Here is a 19,606-nt window from a genome sequence, read left to right on the forward strand (position 1 = left end):
GATCTATATGAAGGTTGTAAACAAACTAAAAAGTTTTTTGTGGTTTTTTTGGCACTATTAACACCCAGGTGCTTTCCAGTACAGCAGGCCTTACTGTGGGTTTTCTGTAAGACTTTAATGCGAGTTTGAAGTTTCCCCCCCAAAAAACTGACCCCAAAAGTAGATTTTTTTTACCCTGGATATAAATCAGGATACACTCTAATGCATGATGAAGAACCCGAATCATGTGTGAAGTGCTCCCCAATAGCTCACAGGGACATCGGGGTAAATTTGGCTGATATGTGAATGCACACCTCCATTCCGGAGGAGATGCGGACTAAAAGCTGGGTATGAAAAACTTCCAGGTGTTCTGACTTGTTTCAGACTTTGGGGGACATGTTTCATATTCTAAAGTAAGCGGGGAGGAATTACTGAGTCTGCAAAACTTGAATTTAGAAACTTAATCACCGTGATCCAGGGCTTTTTCTGTGTGTGTGTGTGTGTGTGTGTGTGTGTGTGTGTGTGTGTGTGTGTGTGTGTTCACATACATGTATAGAGAAACAGGAAATGCTTCTGAAAATTCTCTTTCTGAAGCCACCCTAAAGAGCGCGCGTGCGCACACACACACACACTGTTCTTGGGTCCTCGAAAAACTGAAGAAGGGCCCCTGCCTTTCCACTTCCCTGCTTTCTTCTTTGGAGGGGAGGGAGGGGGAAAGTGAAAAGCTAGCTGTTGCTTAGCTGGCTGGCTCCTTTTCCCTCAGGAGCCTATGGACATCTGTGTACCACCTCCACCCCCGTTCATTTATAGCTACGCCCCTGGTTCTTTACATTTCACAAGTTCAAAAAGCAATAAATCACGCAATGCCTTTCAATAAAAATTGTTAATGGGGAGGAAAAAACAGTTTGGGATTTTGTGAAGGCAACTTCTGATAAGACAACCCTCAAAAAGGCATGGGTGTATGTGTGAATGGTGTGTGTCTTATATTTCTCTGCTACCTCTTAACACAAAGTGTTCCCCAAGGCTTGTATTATAAGTTTTACTTACAATAAAACAAAATTTACAATCCTTTAAAAAAAACCACAACCTTAAACAATTTAATAAAATAACTGAAAAGTAAGCACAGCAGTCAAAAAACATCTTCAGTTAAATAGTTCATATGTGCACATCTGAATCCTGGCCGGGCAAACTTCTGTGAGAGAATATAATGAGGAGTACTTGCGAAGCTACCCTTTATGACAAAACTTGGGAATGAAGGATTAACATTCACGATCCCCTGAAAAATATTGGCCTGGCCTGGGCAGCAGCTCAGAAGATATTTAGAGATGTTGCTGGCAATGTTCACTCTATATTTTTTCATCCGTGTGTTTTGTGTGGAATGAGTTTTGTTCTGGGCAGCAGTATCAAGGCAGTATGTGTGCACATGCGTTCAGAGTAGGGCCTTCCTGATTCAACTTGAACGGGATCGAAAATTAACTGAGTGGACATCAGAAAATGTGTGAGTGTGCGCACCTGTACACACCTTAGAGGGAACAGTGGTTGCCGGATTATCAAAATCTCAATTATGTAATCTTGAGTATATAAAATAGCCAGAGGACCATTTACAGAGGGTTAAAGTCAAAATTTTAGTAACTGAAAGAATGGCAATTGAATAAAACATGTTCTTAATTCCTTGATCAATTGTATTTCTATTGTATTGTATTGTTTTTGTAGCAGGCCCTTAGTAGCAAGCATTTCTAGTTTGTTTTCTGTTTTTACTCACTGCTGATACTTCTAAGAATAAATCCCCCTGGACTGAAAAACTTGAGCTTGTTTCTATTTTAATCAGAAACATTAAACTAGCTCTTCATTCTAGGCAAAGCAACATTCTTCTGCCTCTCCCTCAGAATTGCAGAGAGTTAAAAGCTGATATGGATCTTCTGTTTTTATTAATGCATTATGTGGTTGTATTTTTGGCAAAGATGTAAGATTTTAAAGTATGTGTAGTACCATGTTTTTTTCCTGCAAGATCGTTAATTCAGTTCAAAACAAAGATGACAAGAACAGTGTCTACTTTCTGTCTGTCTCCAAGCAGTAGTTTCAGAAGCAGGTCAGAGCTAAACTAGATACAACAATGCAGCACTGCACGTGTCTGCCCCACTTTCATATGTGGGGTGGGGATCCTTCTCTTTACACAAAAAGAGCATGTAGAGGAGGGAAGTAAAATCTTCTCTTCACTCCACCTTACCTTGTTGTGTGCTGCTGATTTAAGTAGTTTTCTTCCACCTGGCTCCACTACCGGCCCAGCAGGGAGAAAATTAAGAAAGCAGGAGGGCATTCTCCTCTTCCTCAATGTGCAACCTTTTGTGTGCAAAAAAATAGACATCCCCCTTGCTTTTTATGTGAATAATGCAGACATGCACAAAATACACACTTGGCCTTGGTATAACAAGGGGTTGCCTGGAACCTCTTCTCTTTTCTTTATGCCAGACTTGAGTTCTGTCTTGAGGTTGAAGCTGATGGTGGTGGGGTTACACACAAAATATAGCTTTGGATTTGGCTATTGCCAGGTAGAATCAGCAGCCAATCTGTTCCTTTTTGGCAGGTAGTTCACTTTCTAAATGATGATGCACTCTCCCAGTAAAATGATAAATTTCTACCCTCTGAAATGTTTGAGAGTGAGCTTAACTAAGTGGTACAAACCTGTTATTTCAGTCTTACAAAACCCTGCCTGTATAAGGTTAGGAGTCACCAAAAACCCAAAGCATTCTGTAATATTTGTTTTTCTATTAGTGCTCTTAAATGAATCGTCAGTTCCCATGTCTTATAGTATTGTTCCAAGAGCATCAACTATATGAGTATACCAGTTGCCTGTGGGTACCACGCACCTATGGATTTTATGATGGCAAATTTTGTGCAGAAATTACAGTAAAATATTGCAGCTGTTGTACACAATTCCTTTAGAATAATAGATGTAGAACCATAAATATTGGGTGCAGCAGAGAGTAGGTGCTAGGACCCAATGGTCACCTCTAGGTTACATCTTCTTTGTGTCTGATTATGGGATTAAGAGTTTCAGCTGCAATGAATTGCACCCTCATTTCCACAATGTCTAGTCACTTCAGTTCCATAGTCCTTGTTTCCCTAGGATTGTGCCCCAAAACTTCACTACATGCTTCATCCTGCTTGCAGAATTTGATAGACTTGGTCAGAGAATCTGGATTAGGACATTTTTATTGCCTCTCTTGACCATCTTGGTGTCAAAGAAAATAGGCTGCCTTGAACATCCCTGCTTCATTGAAAAGTGACCATTATTTTTTCCTGTATTGTTCTGAATACTTCATGGCAAAACTAAAAAGATGGCATATACATGCTGGGATCACAGCTCTGCACTACCAGAACTTTGCTTATTGTTAAATTCTTCTGCCAACATGGCAAAGTTCAATTAAATAGCTTGGGCAGCAGGAACAATTGTGAAGAAAGCAGCAAGCAAGCACTGGCTGCATGTGTCATCCTCTCTTGCACCCATGTGTCTCTACATCCTAGCCATAAAAGTATAGTCCCTAAGCATGTTTATTTGAAAGTAAGTTACACTGAATTCAGTGATACTTACTGTCAAGGAAATGTGCATAGGATTGTGGGCATAGTCTCTTTAGAATCAAGGTGATTGTTTGTTTCTACCGTGAAGGCACCACTGAGGAACTGATAACATAATGACAACCAGCCTTTTGTGGGTAGGAGCGAGTTAAGCTGGGTACAGAGGTTGGTCTGGAGCCATGGGACACTCTCTAGAGCCTGCCTAACTGGGAGGCCTAATTGTTGAATCTAGTTGTTGCTTAAACTCCAGTGTCCTACCTCCGCTTTTGATCGTGGGTGATTGTGCCTGTGGCCATATTAACAAGCAAGTCCAGTGGAAAATTGGGCCAGGGAGAGGCACCCTGCTGCATTGCCGAGGGCTGCCTCTTTGCTGCCTATGTGATGGATTGTGGGATACTGGAGGACTCCTAGTTCACAAATGCAGCCTGAGGAATGCCGCTGCAGCATTTGTGTGATCGTGTGTGCAGCAGAGCCCAATGGAAGCTCCGAACGTGTGGGAGGAAGCAGGTAGATTCCTGTTTCCCCTCCAGCCTACCCCCCATTTGATCGTATGAAAAGCCTCAATATATGAACAAGCTAGTTTATAGGATAAACTTTTTTCTTATGGGATTCATTAGTAGCCCCCAAGCTGCCTAAACTGTGTTTATATGCCCTTCAGTTTCTTAGAAGGCATTTTCACTTTGCCAAATTCCAAATAATCTCACAGTGAGGGATGCTCATATAAAATAGTCCACTTCTTAAATGTATTTTAAAATCCCATTTTGCCAATTTTAACCAATATCCTTTCTTTATTCTGTCACAATTTGTTACTTTCTCCTCTCTTCATGCTTATGTTGTATGGCTTATACTGAGAGAGGGAGGTCTGGCCTTGAGACATAACTGATATCCCGGAAGACTCCTATTGTTTCACTGTATTTTCCTCTCACTGCAAACAGCATGACTAGCTAACCAAGTTCTTCTGCCATTAAACACAGTGAAGGGGAGGAAAACTGTCTTTGTTTTGTCTTGACAAAATGGAAAACTGGACAACTTTATTTATTTATTTATTTATTTATTTATTTATTTATTTCAGTTTCTACATCGCCCTTCCAAAAATGGCTCAGGGTGGTTTACACAGAGAAATAAACAAATAAGATGGAACCCTGTCCCCAAAGGGCTCACAGTCTAAAAAGAAACACAAGACAGACACCAGCAACAGTCACTGGAGGTCCTGTGCTGGGGGTGGTTAGGGCCAGTTACTCTCCCCCTGCTAAATAAAGAGAATTGCCACGTTAATAGGTGCCTCTTTGCCAAGTTAGCAGGGGTAAACTTATTTGGTGAGATTTCATAGAAGTAGTTCCCTGGAGAAGACAAACAGGCCTTGTGGGTCAGTGCAGAAGGGGATGGAAAAGGGATATTTCAAGGCTTGTGCTTAAAAGCATTTTGGAGGAAACCTTGCTTTCCCCCCCACAATGGATCAACTGCAAGCATGCACTGTGGCCATAAAAGGGAGACCTCAGCTTTCCAGGTGCTGGCACAACAAAAGGTAACTTAGTACACTACCTCTAGTTCTAGTGTGCAGTGTATGGTAGAAACTTGTGTTTATAGTTCATTTATCTTGATTATTTGTTCCACGTCCTTTCTCTATCCTATATACATATTCTGCCTTCAGTATTTTTTTCCATTTGCTTCATTGTAATTGAATGTAAATTGCATGATAAAAGGAAGAGGATTTAAGGTGATTGGTTAATGTTGAGCATCCATCTCTAGTGAGGTGGTGATCCTTTTTCTACTTCTCATGCATCCTGAAGGGCTCTGAAATCTGGGGGCATAATGGTTAAGGCGCCTAAGAAGAGCTTAATTACAGCCTTGAGCATTTGAAATTGGCAACTTGTTTCCTTAAGGAGAGCGGAGACAAGTGATGGTTTGTAGTCCAGTGACTGATACATCTTCTGACTGAAAATTGCAAAATCTTTTCCCTTGCCATGTACTTGGAAATTCCTTATCAGCCATAAAAGCTGGTATAGGTTTTATATATACATTAGGTGTCAGAAATGAACAGTGTCTATTCTGAAGAGAAGTATGATTATCACTGGAAAATGTTTCTTCATCTCAGTCAATTGTATTTGTTTTAGCCAAAGGCTGGAGACAGTGCTGGCACTGAGTTGCCAGAGACCCTGGGCAAGACCTTACACTGAAAGGTGATGGGCAAGGAGTGGCAGCTCTTCCCATCCTCCCCATTGTTGAATATTACAACCCTCAGAGGGTAAGAGGAAGAGGAACTGCTGCTACATTCACTGCCCCCATTCACTCATGAGGCTGGAGGCTGGAAAGAAGGTGAACTACCACCTCCACTGAGTGTTTTAGTGACTGCAACTTCTCTTTCTCCCACCCTCCCCACCAGCCAATGGACTTTCTCCCAAAGGCCCATGAGTCGCCATATTGGCTGGTGGAGAGAGCAAGAGAAAGAACTGCTGGGTAAATCTCTCTTTGTCAAGAGACTCAGGTGGCACGTCTTCTCCCACCCATCCTCCCTGTTGGTCAATAGGAATGCCTCCCAGGGGTTTCTGGGGGATGCTCCCATTTGTAGATGGGGGGCTATCAGGTTAAGCAGAAGCATGAGTTTCTCAGCTCACTTGTAGGGGTGTGCACAAATTGTGGTTCAAATCATGGTTCAAGCACTGTGGGAGCAGGGAGCAGGAGCTTTAAGAAAGAGGAGAGCAGGTCCTTACCTGCTCTCCGCAGCCCCATGCAGCTTCCTGCTGAGGCAGGATGCATCCCAAGTACACCCGCATGGCACCAGCATGTACATGGTTTCTGACCATGCATATGGTGCCTGTGCATGCGCAGACTCCACGTGCATGCTGGGCTGCATGGGGGTACCTGGGACATGCGCCGCCCCAGCAAGAAGCTGCATGGGGCAGCAGAGAGCAGGTAAGGATACCCCTATTGGCATGGCAGTTGAGTGCTGTGCTGGCCACTCACATTGCTACCACACATGTGCAGAGGCCAGCTGAGTGGTGGGGGTGGGGCAGCCTCCCCATGGGATCCTGTCAGTCTCCTGGACTTCCTGCAGGATTCTGGGTGCCAGTGGTGGCAACGTTTGCAGTTTTATACAGGTATTTTCCCCCACTCTTACCATCCCTCCAGAACTGCTGATACTATATCTCTGTTACTCTAGTCTGTTCCTAGTGCTATCAGGTATAATTTCCCATGTTTTCCAATAGGAGAGTTTCCCTGCTTTTTCTGGAACAGTAATGAATTTTCCCAGAGTTTTGGGTTTGTTTGTTTTTTTAATCCAAGATCTGGAACCTACCTGCAAAAATGGCATGGTTTTTATTTTGCGTAGTTTGTTCTGTGAGTTTCATGTCATTGAGTGAGGCCCAAGCAGCTCTCTCTATATCTATCTATATCTATCTATGAGGAAGAATGCTTCTTAAATGTTACAATCTGTTTCTTAAATTACTAAAAAAAACCCAAATTACTTATTAAATCCACAGATTTCTACAGCTGTCTCCATTTTGAACAACATTCCAGCAGAGTTGTAGCTACAGGATATAATGGGCAGGACTAATGGTACTTAATCTTTAGTCATGATTAAGTACCATTGAGATAAATAATGGGACCTTAAGTCCCATTAATTTCAAAGGGACTTAGTCATGACTAACAAGTTGGATCCTTACCATTGTTAGTAATACAAAGCTTGTTGATTGCTTTCTTTAAGCAACAGTTTTTATGTACCTCACAGCAAGAAATGTCTTTGGTTTAAAGAATAAAATTCATAATGTCTCGAAGCTGACAGCCATAGAAAAAAGAAGCCTCTTTGTATTGTTGAAGGCCAGCTTTCTTTTGAAATCAAACACCATGCTGTCTTCAGTGTTGTCTTAGCAGTGTTAAGCAGTCTAAAAACTGGAGAGTGTTTAATTTAGAGTGGATGCAGTGCTTCCTAAGTTTCATGGAAAATTAGCCTAATCTCAATGACTCACACATTTGAAAAAAGGAATAGCTGAACTTTATTTCAATATTTATCCAACTTTTCAAAATAATTGCAAACTAAATAATTATTCTTTTGTGGACTGCCTAAAGCCATCTGGGTGGCGTGGTATAAAAATCTAATCAATAATGCAGGGTAATAAGGAATTGACTCAGACACACAGTGATTTAGCAATCTGGTCTGAGATGAAATTTTATTCCTAGCCACTCTTACAGTAATTGCTTAAGACAGCTTTGCAATGCATCTGCTGCATAAGTTATTAATTCTGAAACTCTCATATTTCTTTTTAAACAAAACTAGTTGAACTGTGAAAATCTGGATAGCAGTATCTGACCAATGTGAAAGGCTGATCTGGGGTTAGAAAGCATTTATTAAATCTGTTGAAGACAGCCTATAAAATCTGTATCTTCAATGATACCCTAGGATCAAAAGTCATCTGATGAAGATCAAAAGTCATCTGATGAGGAAGAAAGTGCTGATGGTAATGCTGAAGAAGATAACTATGATGAAAAAGAAGAACCAGATAAGGAGGAGGTAGAAGAACATGATGATCAAGCACCTGAAAATGAAGGACAGATCCTTAAAATATTTGCGAGTGAGAAAACTAATCAGATGGCTACAGAAATCATAGAGGTAAACCATTTGTGCATTTTCAAGGTTGTTCAACTGAGGAATGCAAAGGTATATACAGGTGAACCCCGTTATCCACAGGGTTTCCGTTCTCTGCTGCAACCGTGGATAATGGAACTGTAGAAGATGAGTCATTGTGTCAATGGGACTCGGGGCAGTGGGGTTAAGTTCCTGGAGGGTGGGGGGAAAGGCTAAAAACAGCTAAAATATTGATAAATTATAGAAACAAAGTGCTGAACTGTGCTCTGCGGGTCTCCGGATGTCCAGCAATGCTCCCCAAAAGGCCCAATTATGCCATTTTTTGTGAAAATTTATGATTACAATTTTTTAAATTGCAAATGAGTCACAAAATGGCTCCTGTCCTAAAAATGGTAGCCAGGAATGATCTTGGAGGTCATATCTGGCCACCACAAAACCATGGACATGAAGAATTTAACCCTTCTTGTTCAGCATATGCCAAGGTTGGGTGTCAATTACCCAACCACGGATACGCAAAATCATGGATGTCATATCTGCAGATAGTGAGGTTTGCCTGGATACTATTATCCAATGTACTCTTGTCAAATGCCAGAGTTGAGCTGCAGATTTGTATTATTGTAGTCGGGTAATATTCTGTTAAAACAACATAGATGCAAATATGCGGGAGGTCTTATATAGATTTTTGGCACAAAAATCTCTTTCAACATTGTTTTAATTTGAAACATCATGCAACACGCTATTTGTCATTTTCAGGCAATAGGTTTTTTTTGCTGTAAGTGAACCATGTTGTATATATGTTTGTGTATTTGAAATACTGCTGTGCAATCCTAAACTACCTGGAAAAATTAAAAATTAACAAAACACCAGGAGCAGATGGCATCACCCAAGAGTCCTTAAAGAACTGAAATGTGAAATTGCCAGCCTCCTTGCAAAAATATGTAACTTATCCCTACAATCAGGCTCTGTAGCAGAGGACTGGAAAGTAGCCAATGTAACACTGATTTTCAAAAAGGGATCCAGTGGGGAGCTGGGAAATTACAGGCCATTTAGCTTAACGTGTGTGCCGGGCAAATTGATGAAAAGCGTTCTAAAAGATAAAATTGTTAAGCATATAGAAGAACAGAACCTGCTGAAGGAGAACCAGCATGACTTCTGCAAGGACAAGTCTTGCATTACCAAACTTTTGGAGTTATTTGAGAGTGTCAGCAATTGTATGGATAAAGGTGATCCAGTTGACATAGTATACTTGGACTTTCAAAAAGCTTTTGACAAAGTTCCTCAGAGACTCTTGAGAAAACGTAGCAGTCATGGGATAAGGGGACAGGTTCATGTGTGGATCGGTAACTGGTTGAAGGACAGCAAACGGAGAGTAGGAATAAATGGAGAGTTTTCACAATGGAGGTAGGTAGGAAATGCAGTCCCCCAGGGATCTGTACTCAGACCGGTGCTTTTAAATTTAATCATAAATGATCTAGAAGTCGGGGTAAGCAGCGAGGTGGCCAAATTTGCAGATGACACCAAGCTATTTAGGGTAGTGAAATCCAAAACAGATTGTGAGGAGCTCCAAAAGGATCTTTCCAAACTGGGTGAGTGGGTGACAAAATGGCAAATGGCAAAACAGATTGTGAGGAGCTCCAAAAGGATCTTTCCAAACTGGGTGAGTGGGTGACAAAATGGCAAATGTTAGCAAGTGCAAAGTGATGCATATTGGGGCAAAAAAATCCCAGCTTCCCATATACACTGATGGGGTCTGAGCTGTTGGTGACTGACCATGAGAGGCATCTAGGAGTTGTGGTAGACAGCTCGTTGAAAGTGTCGACTGAATGTGCGGCAGCTGTGAAAAAGGCCAATTCATGTCAGGGATTATGAGGAAGGGGATTGAAAATAAAACTGCTAATATTATAATGCCCTTATACAAATCTTTGGTGCAGCCACATTTGGAGTACTGTGTACAGTTCTGGTCACCATAGCTCAAAAAGGACATTATAGAACTGGAGAAGGTGCAGAAGAGGGCAATCAAGATGATCAAGGGTCTAGAGCACTTTCCTTATGAGGCAAATCTACAATACCTGGGGCTTTTTACTTTAGAAAAAAGATGACATGATATATAAAATTATGCATGGTGTGGAGAAAGTGGATAGAGAGAGATTTTTTCTCCCTCTCACATAACACTAGAACCAGGGATAATCCCATGAAATTGATTGCCAAGAAATTTAGGACTGACACAAGGAAGTACTTTTTCACACAACACACAATTAACCTAAGAAATTCTCTGTCACAAGATGTGGTGACATCCACCTATCAATGGCTACTAGCCTGAGAGCTATATGCCAGCCCCAGAGGCAAGATGCCTCTAAATACCAGTTGCAGGGGAGCAACTGCACTTCGATTTTTATAATAGGCGGTATATAAATAAAATAAAATAAAATAAAAGATAGATAGATAGATAGATAGCAGGCGAGAGGGCATGCCCTGGGTTCTTGCCTGTGGGCTTCCCAGAGGAATCTGGTGGGCCACTGTGTGAAATAGGATACTGGACTACATAGGCCTTGGGCTTGTTCCAGCAGGGCTGTTTTTATGTTAAGCATGTTTACGTAAAAGTAAATCCCATTTAGTTGAATGAGACTTACTGCCTAGACTGTGCATTTAGGATTACAGCCTCGAGGCCTGCACAACTTAAATGCCCTGGTGGGCTGAAACCAACTGTGACTTGGCTTGTGGGTGCCAAAGACAATTTTTAGGGTGCTGACTATTAAAGTAACAATTAAATTTCAGCAAATTAATTAAAATTAGAGTGAAATTAATTAAAACGAATTTAATTAAAAATTTAACTTTTGAAGTTCTGACAGGCCAAGTTTAATTTAATTTAATTTAAATTGAATTGAATTAAAATCAATTCTAATAAAACTCATACATACAATACAATCTGTACAAAATACACAACGATGTAAATTGCATTGCTCTTCCTTTCCACCTTTGTCAAATCATCCCACTTAACATGGGATGTTAAGTGGATAATAAGGAAAAAAAGAGTTTTCCTCTTAGTTTTTGATTTAAAAATTTAAACTTTGATTCTCCACCACACACTTTTTGGTCCTTCACAACAACCCTACCAGTGTGGAAGATGAGAGAGAAAGGGGATGGGGGAGGCAGGGGGTAGCGGGGAGAAGAGGGGATGGGGCAGGCTTGATGAGAGGGAGAGAGAAATAAAGAGGAAAAGGTGATGGGGCAGGCTAGAAAAGAGGAATGGAGGGAGGGGGAACCATTGGCAACATTTCCTGAATTTTAAATGACTTGCATGTGGAAGGAGCACTGACGAGAGAGAAGAAAGGAAAGAAAGAAGGTGGAGCAGCAGGCTTTGAGGGGCAGGGGGGAAGGTTCCAGTTTTACGAGAGGGTGAAAGAAGGCAAGAGGATGGGGCAGGCTTGGTGAGAAGGAAGAGAGTGGTGATACTAGGACTTCTTCCTCCCGAGTAAAATCATAAGGGTTGGATGGCTTCACAGTTCACAATCACATGGAAGCCAAGGCTCCAGTTCCAGGGATGGGTTTTCTTCCAGTCTGGGAAGGGCAGAAAGGAAGCCCTGGAATAGCCAATGGGGGTGGTGGCCCTAGGGCTGGCCCCCTTAAACCTTTGCTCCTATAAAAATTTTACAAAAATAATTAGAACTGCTATATTGTAATGTAATGGAAAGTAACCAAGGTGGTAAAACCTGCCCCTTCCCCCCCAAAAAAACCATTTAGTCTGGCTATGGGCCTGTCAGCCATGCAAATGGGGGAGGAGCTGGAGGGAAGAGGGCAAAGCTCCCAGGTGGTTGTAGCAGCTGCCGCCAGCCCATCCTAACTAGGAATGCGTCTGTGAAGACTCGTCTGCATTCACAGACAGAATTCTCTCAAAGTTACGCTAGATTTGGCTTGCAAATAGACCCCATTAAAAAAAAGGTCCAGAGTTGAAGGTCTGAATTGCGGATGTCCTGATGAAGTATGATGAATTGTCTCCCAGCTAACTGGACAAAGGAGTCATTTTTCGCAAGTGGGCTCTCTTCTTTAGTAGGGGGAGAGCAACTTGCTGCAAAGGGGCCCCTCCTCATTTTGCCAGGTCCAGGTGACTTGTGCAGGGAGCAGCCCATCCCTAGGGCAGTACTTGCTGGTGAGGCCAGACAGAATGGGGTCCAGAGCGCTGGAGAAGTCGCCTCCTGTTGCTGCCACGGTCCCTCCATCTCTCCCTCCACCCACGACAGGGCTGGGATTGGGCTTGGCTGCTGCTGCTCCTTAAAAGTGCCGGACACAACTGAGAGGACGGGAGCTGCAGCACGGTGAATCTGCTGGCGAGGCTGGGCTGGACTGGGTGTGTGGCAGGGCTGAGCGGAGCTGGGACAAATGGTGGGCGGGCAATCGGGCACTCTGCACATGCTCTGTGGTGCTCCTCCATTCTCCAGGCCGCCCTGCCGCCACCTCCTCCGTCCTCTGTCCCCCACACCTTCAGCCCCAGTCTTCTCTTTCTCTTCCTGCCGGCTGGGCTGGGCTGCAGGAGCTTTCCCTCCTCGCCCGCAGACAGCACTTTCCTTCCCAGCTGGCCGGGCTCCTGTTGGCAGTTATTCGCTGACACATGCACCCTCATTGCCTCAGAGCACGTGTGTGCCCTCATTTCCAAGAAGCTCCTGAAGAGAGAGGCAGCAGGGGGGTGGGGAAGCGAGCTCTATGGACAGCTTGGCCAGTGAAGGCAGCTGTAGCTGCCGGAAAGGCAGGCGGGTGGGAGGAAACGAGCTGTGTGGAGGGCTCGGGAGTGGCGGGCCAGTAAAAAAGGGATTGTGGGCCGCATGTTGTGCAGGCCTGATGATGAAGTTATTCACAAATAAGTTGGGGTATTCTATTTTCTTTTAAACAACTAGATGTTATATATACCTCTTTGAAGCCTTTTAATAAATTTCACAACTGAATATTCTGATTTTTATTTACTCTTAACAAGGTTATGATTTCTTGTATTTTTGTTTTTAGAAAGAGGCTACTCCCGAAGAAGATACATCTCAGCAAGGTGGGAAGAAATATGTATTTAAAAGTTTAAAAATAAAGTGTCAAACTACACATGACATTTAAAGTACTAGTAGCCCTAATTGCTTCCTTTTTCTCTTGTCCATAGCAAGCAGATCAGGTTAAAGCTCCCCTACCTTCCCCTGGTGTGGGGTCCCTATGTCAGCAGGAGGGCTGACCTGGCTGCTATTGACTAAAAGAAAATTAAGCTTGTTAGGGCACATGTAGTTTGGCCCTAAAGCACCTTTTGTTTTTAAATATAATGAATACTATGGGCGAGGACCTAGATATTTGCGGGGGTTCTGTTCCGCAGTTGTACCGCAGATATGGAAACTAGGGATGTGCACGGAACCGGTTCGGAGAACCGGCGGTTCCACTGGTTTGATGGTGGGGGGTGTCTAACTTTAAGAGCGGGGGAAGGTGCACTTACCCTTCCCACTGCTTTCCCCCTGCTGGTTTCCGTTTTTTCCAAAGCCCATCAGGGCAGTAGCGTACCTCCCTGTCATCCCTGTTTTCCGGATGTGACCAGAAGTCTCCAGTGCATGCAGGTACACTGGAGACTTCCGGTCATATCCGGACAATGGGGATAACAGGGCGGCAGGGAGGTACGCTGCCACCCCAATGGGCTTTGGGGGGAAAAGGTGGGCCGGCAGGAGAAAAGTGGCAGGAAGGGTAAGTGCACCCTCCCCTGCTCTTAAAACAGCACCCCCACTGCCTTTGAGCCTCCGCTGCATGGTTCCGTGCACATCCCTAATGGAAACCGTGAATATCAAGGCATTAAATCAATGGCGGGGTTAGATTCCTGGTCAGCTGAAAATGCTTCAAAATTACCTAAAATTGGCTGATTTGGGGGGGAAACATGGGGAAAGCTCCTTACTGTGTTTTGCTGCTCCCCGCAAGTTGTGCTGTGCCCCTGGAATCCCCCCAAATTGGCCAAAGATCACCATATTTTATGTTGTTTTTAGGACGGGAGCCATTTTGCGGCTCTGACGAACAAAATGGCAGCTAGAAATAACCTCCATGGTCATTTCCGGCCACCTCTGACCTGCGGAATCATTCTCTGTGATGTATATGATGTGAAGTTTTGTTCTTTCTTTCTTTATTTCTTTGCGCACACAGTTATAGAAGAGAGGTGTACTGACCAAGCTATTCCATAGGTCTCCTGCATTGTTTCTATTGATCCTATTTTGTATGTGTCTGCTCTGTGCTGACTGACAGTTCTATGGGCCAATGGAGAGAGTCCTCCATCCCCCTAGTTTTCATGCACCATTTGCTTGCATTCCCTCCCTTTTTCCTTTCATTTTAGTTACAATAAACTTCTGTCTTGAAGGCATTACGGTAGAGAGTCCTTACTGGATACATTGTCAGACTTCTTTTCCCTTGAGGGTCTCGGATGTGCCCTTAACTTTACAATGGCTGCGGAAGAGCCACATGCTAGTCTGCCCTTGCCACACTGACATTATGGTCTGCTTTGTATCAGCTAGAAAAATAACAAAACCCTGCTAATTTTAAGTTAGGGATACAGACAAAATATTGTTTAATGCCAACTATATTAACCACATAGAGTTCTAGGTCAGTTGCAGGAAGCTTTCGGTAAATATAGCAGATTTGTCTTAGAACTTGTATTCTTTTTGCATTGTTGTAAAGTTTTCAAATGTGCCAAAAAACAAAAAAAGGAAAAGAAAGAGCAGTATGGTAGAAGTTGCCTTCCAATAGTCATTTGCCCATTTCTAAGAGTGAAAGAAATATACTGATGGCTGCTTTTAGTATTGTAAGGAAAAAGAAAGATCGAACGAAGTAATGAAATCTAGGCTTGAAATAAACCCTTCATTCCCCAGTGGGGGTGGGGGGGAGGAGAATTTCCCATATCTCTGGATTCCAGCTGACTTTCTCAAGACCTTGTCAGATCTTGTAAAGTATTAGCCCTATTTCTTTCTCCGATTGATGACAATCACCAAAAAATGCATTAAGATCATCATCCTGTAGGTAATGCTGGGATTTATATTTATCAGGCAAATGGAAACTGTGGCATTTCTGCAGCATACCTATGGGATTTGTACCTCAGATAACCTTTTAAAACAGGCTTGTACGTAATTAAGCCCCACAAACTTACCCACCTGCAGAGTTTTGTATTTGCCTGCTTTGGGCATGTTGCAGAGTGGTTTTTCATTTTTCTTCCTGCACCTCTGTCAGCAGTGGTGGCTTCACCAGTGCTTGAAGTGCTGATAACATTTCCAGAATTGCCTTTTTTTTTTTTTTTTTTTTTGGCTCTAGGAACATAGGAAGCTGCCATATACTGAGTCAGACCACTGGTTTATCTAGCGCAGTATTGTCTTCACAGACTGGCAGTGGCTTCTCCAAGGTTGCAGGCAGGAATCTCTCTCAGCCCTATCCTGGAGAAGTCAGGGAGGGAACTTGAAACCTTCTGCTCTTCCCAGAGCTGCTCCACCCCCTGAGGGAAATATCTTACAGTGCTCACACTTCTAGTCTCCCATTCAAATGCAACCAGGGCAGACCCTGCTTAGTTAAAGGGACACGTCATGCTTGCTACCACAAGATCAGCTCTCCTCTCAAATGTCCTGAGGTTAAGACAGGCTAATGGTGACCTTTGGCCTTTCTTGAATGATTAAAGAAAAGAGAGTTTTTAAAACCAGTCTGCAGTGCTGTCAGTCTCAAACACTGTATACCTGCAAGAAGGTATGAAGAAGGCATAGCAGAGCAAAGGGATTTTTGTAGTCAACTGGCATGAAGCTGAGGTTGGCCTTTCTAGACAGTTTGCCTTCTTGGGCCATAGGCTTCCAAATGTGACATTGCCTGTCAGTGGCTTGTGAGGCACTGGAAACTAAAACGATGAAGTATTAGTGAATTGCCTCTCAGTATGATAGTGACTTCTGTGGAAGAAAGTAACTTGCTGCAATCAGGAACACAATTGAGTTGAGGGGAAAACCTGTTCCCCCAGCTTCAGTAAGGAGAAAAGTTTTCTCTTCATCTCCACAGTCTTCCAGGTGTCAGTCTGTTTACATTGTCACACATATGTCAATGATCTCTGTGGGGATCCATGGTCCCTCACAACTGGGTCTTCTGCACCTCTGCAGGAGTCCCGTAGAGGAATCTATAGCTCCAATTAGGTGCTCTCTGTCCCTTTAAGGCGTAGGGATACCGGAGCCTATAAAGCGAGCTGTAGAGCGCCTCCCTCTTCTTCAGTTCCTTTTTGTCTGCCTCTTGTGCTGCCTTGTGAAGGGTCTGCTTCTTTTCCTTTGTTCCTGTGAAGAAAGTAAGATAAATATTTTTTACTATTTCGGCTTGTTCTGGACTGCTTCTGACTACTCCTTTCCTCTCTTCTCTAGCATTTTCAACTTGGACTGGCTGACTATTCTCTTGTGTTCCCGCCCCCCTCCAAACTTGTGACCTCAGACTTCTTTAAGGACATTCTCTGTTTCACTCTCTGGTTATGGATTTTTTTTCTCTTGTTTTTGGCTGACTTGGACTGTTTTGACCTTGATTATGTCTTCCCCCAAAACTTTCAAAAGGTCTGCTACATGCAAAGGCACCTTGCCTTCTTTGGATGGCCATGCGGACTGCCTTATCTGTCTTGGTGATAGCCACAACACCAGCACCTGCAGAGTTTGTCCTTCATTTAAGGAAAAAACCCAGCTCAGTAGAGGATTGTGTTTAGAAGCTTCTCTTTATGAATGAATGTCTGTCTGTCTCTCTGTCTGTCCCAGGACTACAAGACCAAGACCAAGGTCACCACCGAGTACTTTGAGGCCTAGCCTTTTGACGCCGGCAACATCCACCTCAATGTTGTCTTGCTCGACTCCTGATAACCATGGGAATGGCATTTTAAAGAAGCCTATGGATAAGGGATGCAAGGGCTCTCGCAAGCAGGAATGCAATTACTCTCCCTCCTCCAAACATGTGTATAAAAAGCACTTGAAGTCGGTGACCTTGGATACTGAGAGTGTGCCAGGAGCTTTGCGTTCTTTGTCCTCGGCATTGAGATCAATGCTAGGCTCTACTCACAAAACAGCATCAACATCAACCCTGGGATCTGTGTCTGTCTTGCTGCAAGCCAAGACTCCTTTGCTGTCCTTTATCTTGAGGCCTCGACACCTGCAGTTCGACCTGATGCTATCCAAGTCTCTTCTGCGGGACTCTCACCCGTTTGTTTACGACCTCCTTCGCTTATTGTTATCTCACCCGCTCAATCCCCCATTCAGCTGTCTCCTAGTCAAATGCTAAAGGTGAATATTCCTGCCAAAGAATTTCCTGCTTTGTCACCCTTACTCAGAGAGGAGCTAGAAGGTTTGTGGGGATCAACTAACTCCACTCCTTTCAATACCACATTTAAAGGCTTCAGTCTCTCTCAAGGCCTAGACAATGATGACTCCAGATCTCTTTTACCAGTTCCTAAGATGCCCTTGAGCACCCCTGCAAGGAAGACGCCAGTATGTTTTCCTTCCATGCCATGGCGGGAATGCTACCATTACTTGGCGCCACATTTCCCCATGAGAACTCTGAACTATTATAGTTTGCTTGGTGCCTTTGACTCTGGCCACCTGCATGCGGGTGATCCCCTGGTCTCCAATGGTTTTGAAGAGTACAGGCTGTGGAAATCAATGAAACTTAGGGCTACTTTCTCTCTTCCCCCTACCCCTGATGCCAATTACCTGTCCAAACATCCTTCTACACTGGGAATCCCTCAGGGCCACCAACACCAGCCCCAAGGGCTCCTCCACCTACTCCAGAGCCACCTGTGGCGCCTCCAGAACCAGTCCTCCCTAAGGATCCTACTCTTCCGGTGGAACCACGTTGTGAGGTTCCTGGCCTGGAAGACCCAGACACGGTCAATGAGTCTATGGATTCCTCCGTCCCAGGATCGGACATCTCTGAAGTCCCCCTTGGCACCTATCCGGATAACAGTGTGGCGAATCCTCCTTCGAACTCCCCTGCCAAGGAGTCTTATAGGGTTCAGATACAAATGGCAAAGGCCTTGGGCCTGGAGATACTTTCTCCAAAGTCCTTGGTTAAGGACCCCGTCTATGACTATTTGTCCTCAACATCAGTGGCCCATCATATGGCTCTGCCGATGCTTCCTGCTCTCATTGCAGCTTCCAAATCTGCCTGGGCTACTCCCATTACTTCCACACTTCCATGCAAAAATTGGAAAGTCTCTACAAAATCCAGGTGGCTTCATGTCCATTTTTATTTAAACACCGAGCCCCCAACTTCCTTGTTGTGGACTGCGCTTTACAATCAAAATCCTCGCGTAAGCATTCCGCTCCGGTAGACAAGGTGGGCCAGAAGTTGGATTCAGTGGCAAGGAAATATTACTCTGCCTCCTGTCTCTCACTGAAGATAGCCAACTATTTGGCATGCATGTCAAAAATTCAGCAGTCTCTGTGGGATTCCTTGAAGGATGATGCTGATGACCTGCCTGAGACTTTCAAATCCAAATTTCTGATCTCTCTCACCAAATTGGCTAACTTGACTCACCAACACCTCAGCACTGCCAAGCACCTGACAGAGACAACATCCAAGGTGTTGGCAGGCTCATTTGTGTTGTGTCGCCATGCATGGCTTCCCTCCACACCTTTAGAAGTAAATATGAAGGACAAGATTGAGAACCTGCCCTTCGACAGTGATGGCCTATTCTCCAAGGATATCAATAACACTATGGAGAAGCTAGAGAAGTCTCGGTACACCGCCAAGACTTTTGCTCCACCTCAACAGGCTGCATTCCAGAACAGGTACCATTATGGGTACAAGCAAAGCTACCAACCTAAACCTTCTCAAGATAGGGGCAACTTTAGAAGAGGCTCCAGAAAGTCTCTCCAGATGCACCTTCCAAAACCATCAGAGAAAACAGCAAAAATCCAAACAGGACCAGCTTAAAACGGCTTTTTAACCTAGAGGTCATGGAAGTATCTGCATCCTTCCCCCTTGATTCCATCCACCTTGTTCCCTTCCTGGAATCATATAACATTGGATGCCTGGGTGTTGTGAATTTGAAATTTGAAACTCTCCCTGCTTATGCAGGAATAAAATACACCCACTAAATTCCTATCCTTGAACAAGAGGTCTCTGGGCTTCTACAAAAGGGAGCCATAGAACCTGTTCCAACCTGCTCTATGTACTCCAGCTTTTACTCCAGATATTTCCAGGTTCCTAAACACGATGGAGGACTTCACGCTATTTTAGACCTCAGGGGATTGAACAAGTGTGTTCAAACTAGCAAGTTCCGTATGATATCCCTACAGGCTATCCTCCTGCTCCTATGGAGAAGAGGAGTGGTTTGTCTCCCTTGACTTAAAGGATGCATATTTCCACATTTTCATAAGGCCCCACTATCATCCTTTTCTGTGCTTCTGCCTAGATACATGGGCATACCCATACAAGATGCTCCCTTTTGGTCTCTGTACTGCCCCCCAAGTTTTTACC

The 19,606-nt window shown here is 43.8% G+C and overlaps 1 protein-coding gene across 2 annotated transcripts in view; it reads left to right on the forward strand.

The window, feature by feature from the left end:
• The window catches only part of RPGR (retinitis pigmentosa GTPase regulator), a 66,989-nt gene that overhangs the window by 39,866 nt on the left and 7,517 nt on the right, over window positions 1–19,606 (forward strand). For both annotated transcript variants that reach the window (XM_053305307.1, XM_053305306.1), the window contains exons 14-15: window positions 7,952–8,161; window positions 13,133–13,169. In XM_053305307.1, coding sequence (XP_053161282.1) covers window positions 7,952–8,161; window positions 13,133–13,169 — 247 coding nt within the window. The remainder of the gene's footprint in view (window positions 1–7,951; window positions 8,162–13,132; window positions 13,170–19,606) is intronic.

Source organism: Hemicordylus capensis, chromosome 3, assembly GCF_027244095.1.
Source record: "Hemicordylus capensis ecotype Gifberg chromosome 3, rHemCap1.1.pri, whole genome shotgun sequence".
Taxonomy (NCBI): domain Eukaryota; kingdom Metazoa; phylum Chordata; class Lepidosauria; order Squamata; family Cordylidae; genus Hemicordylus; species Hemicordylus capensis.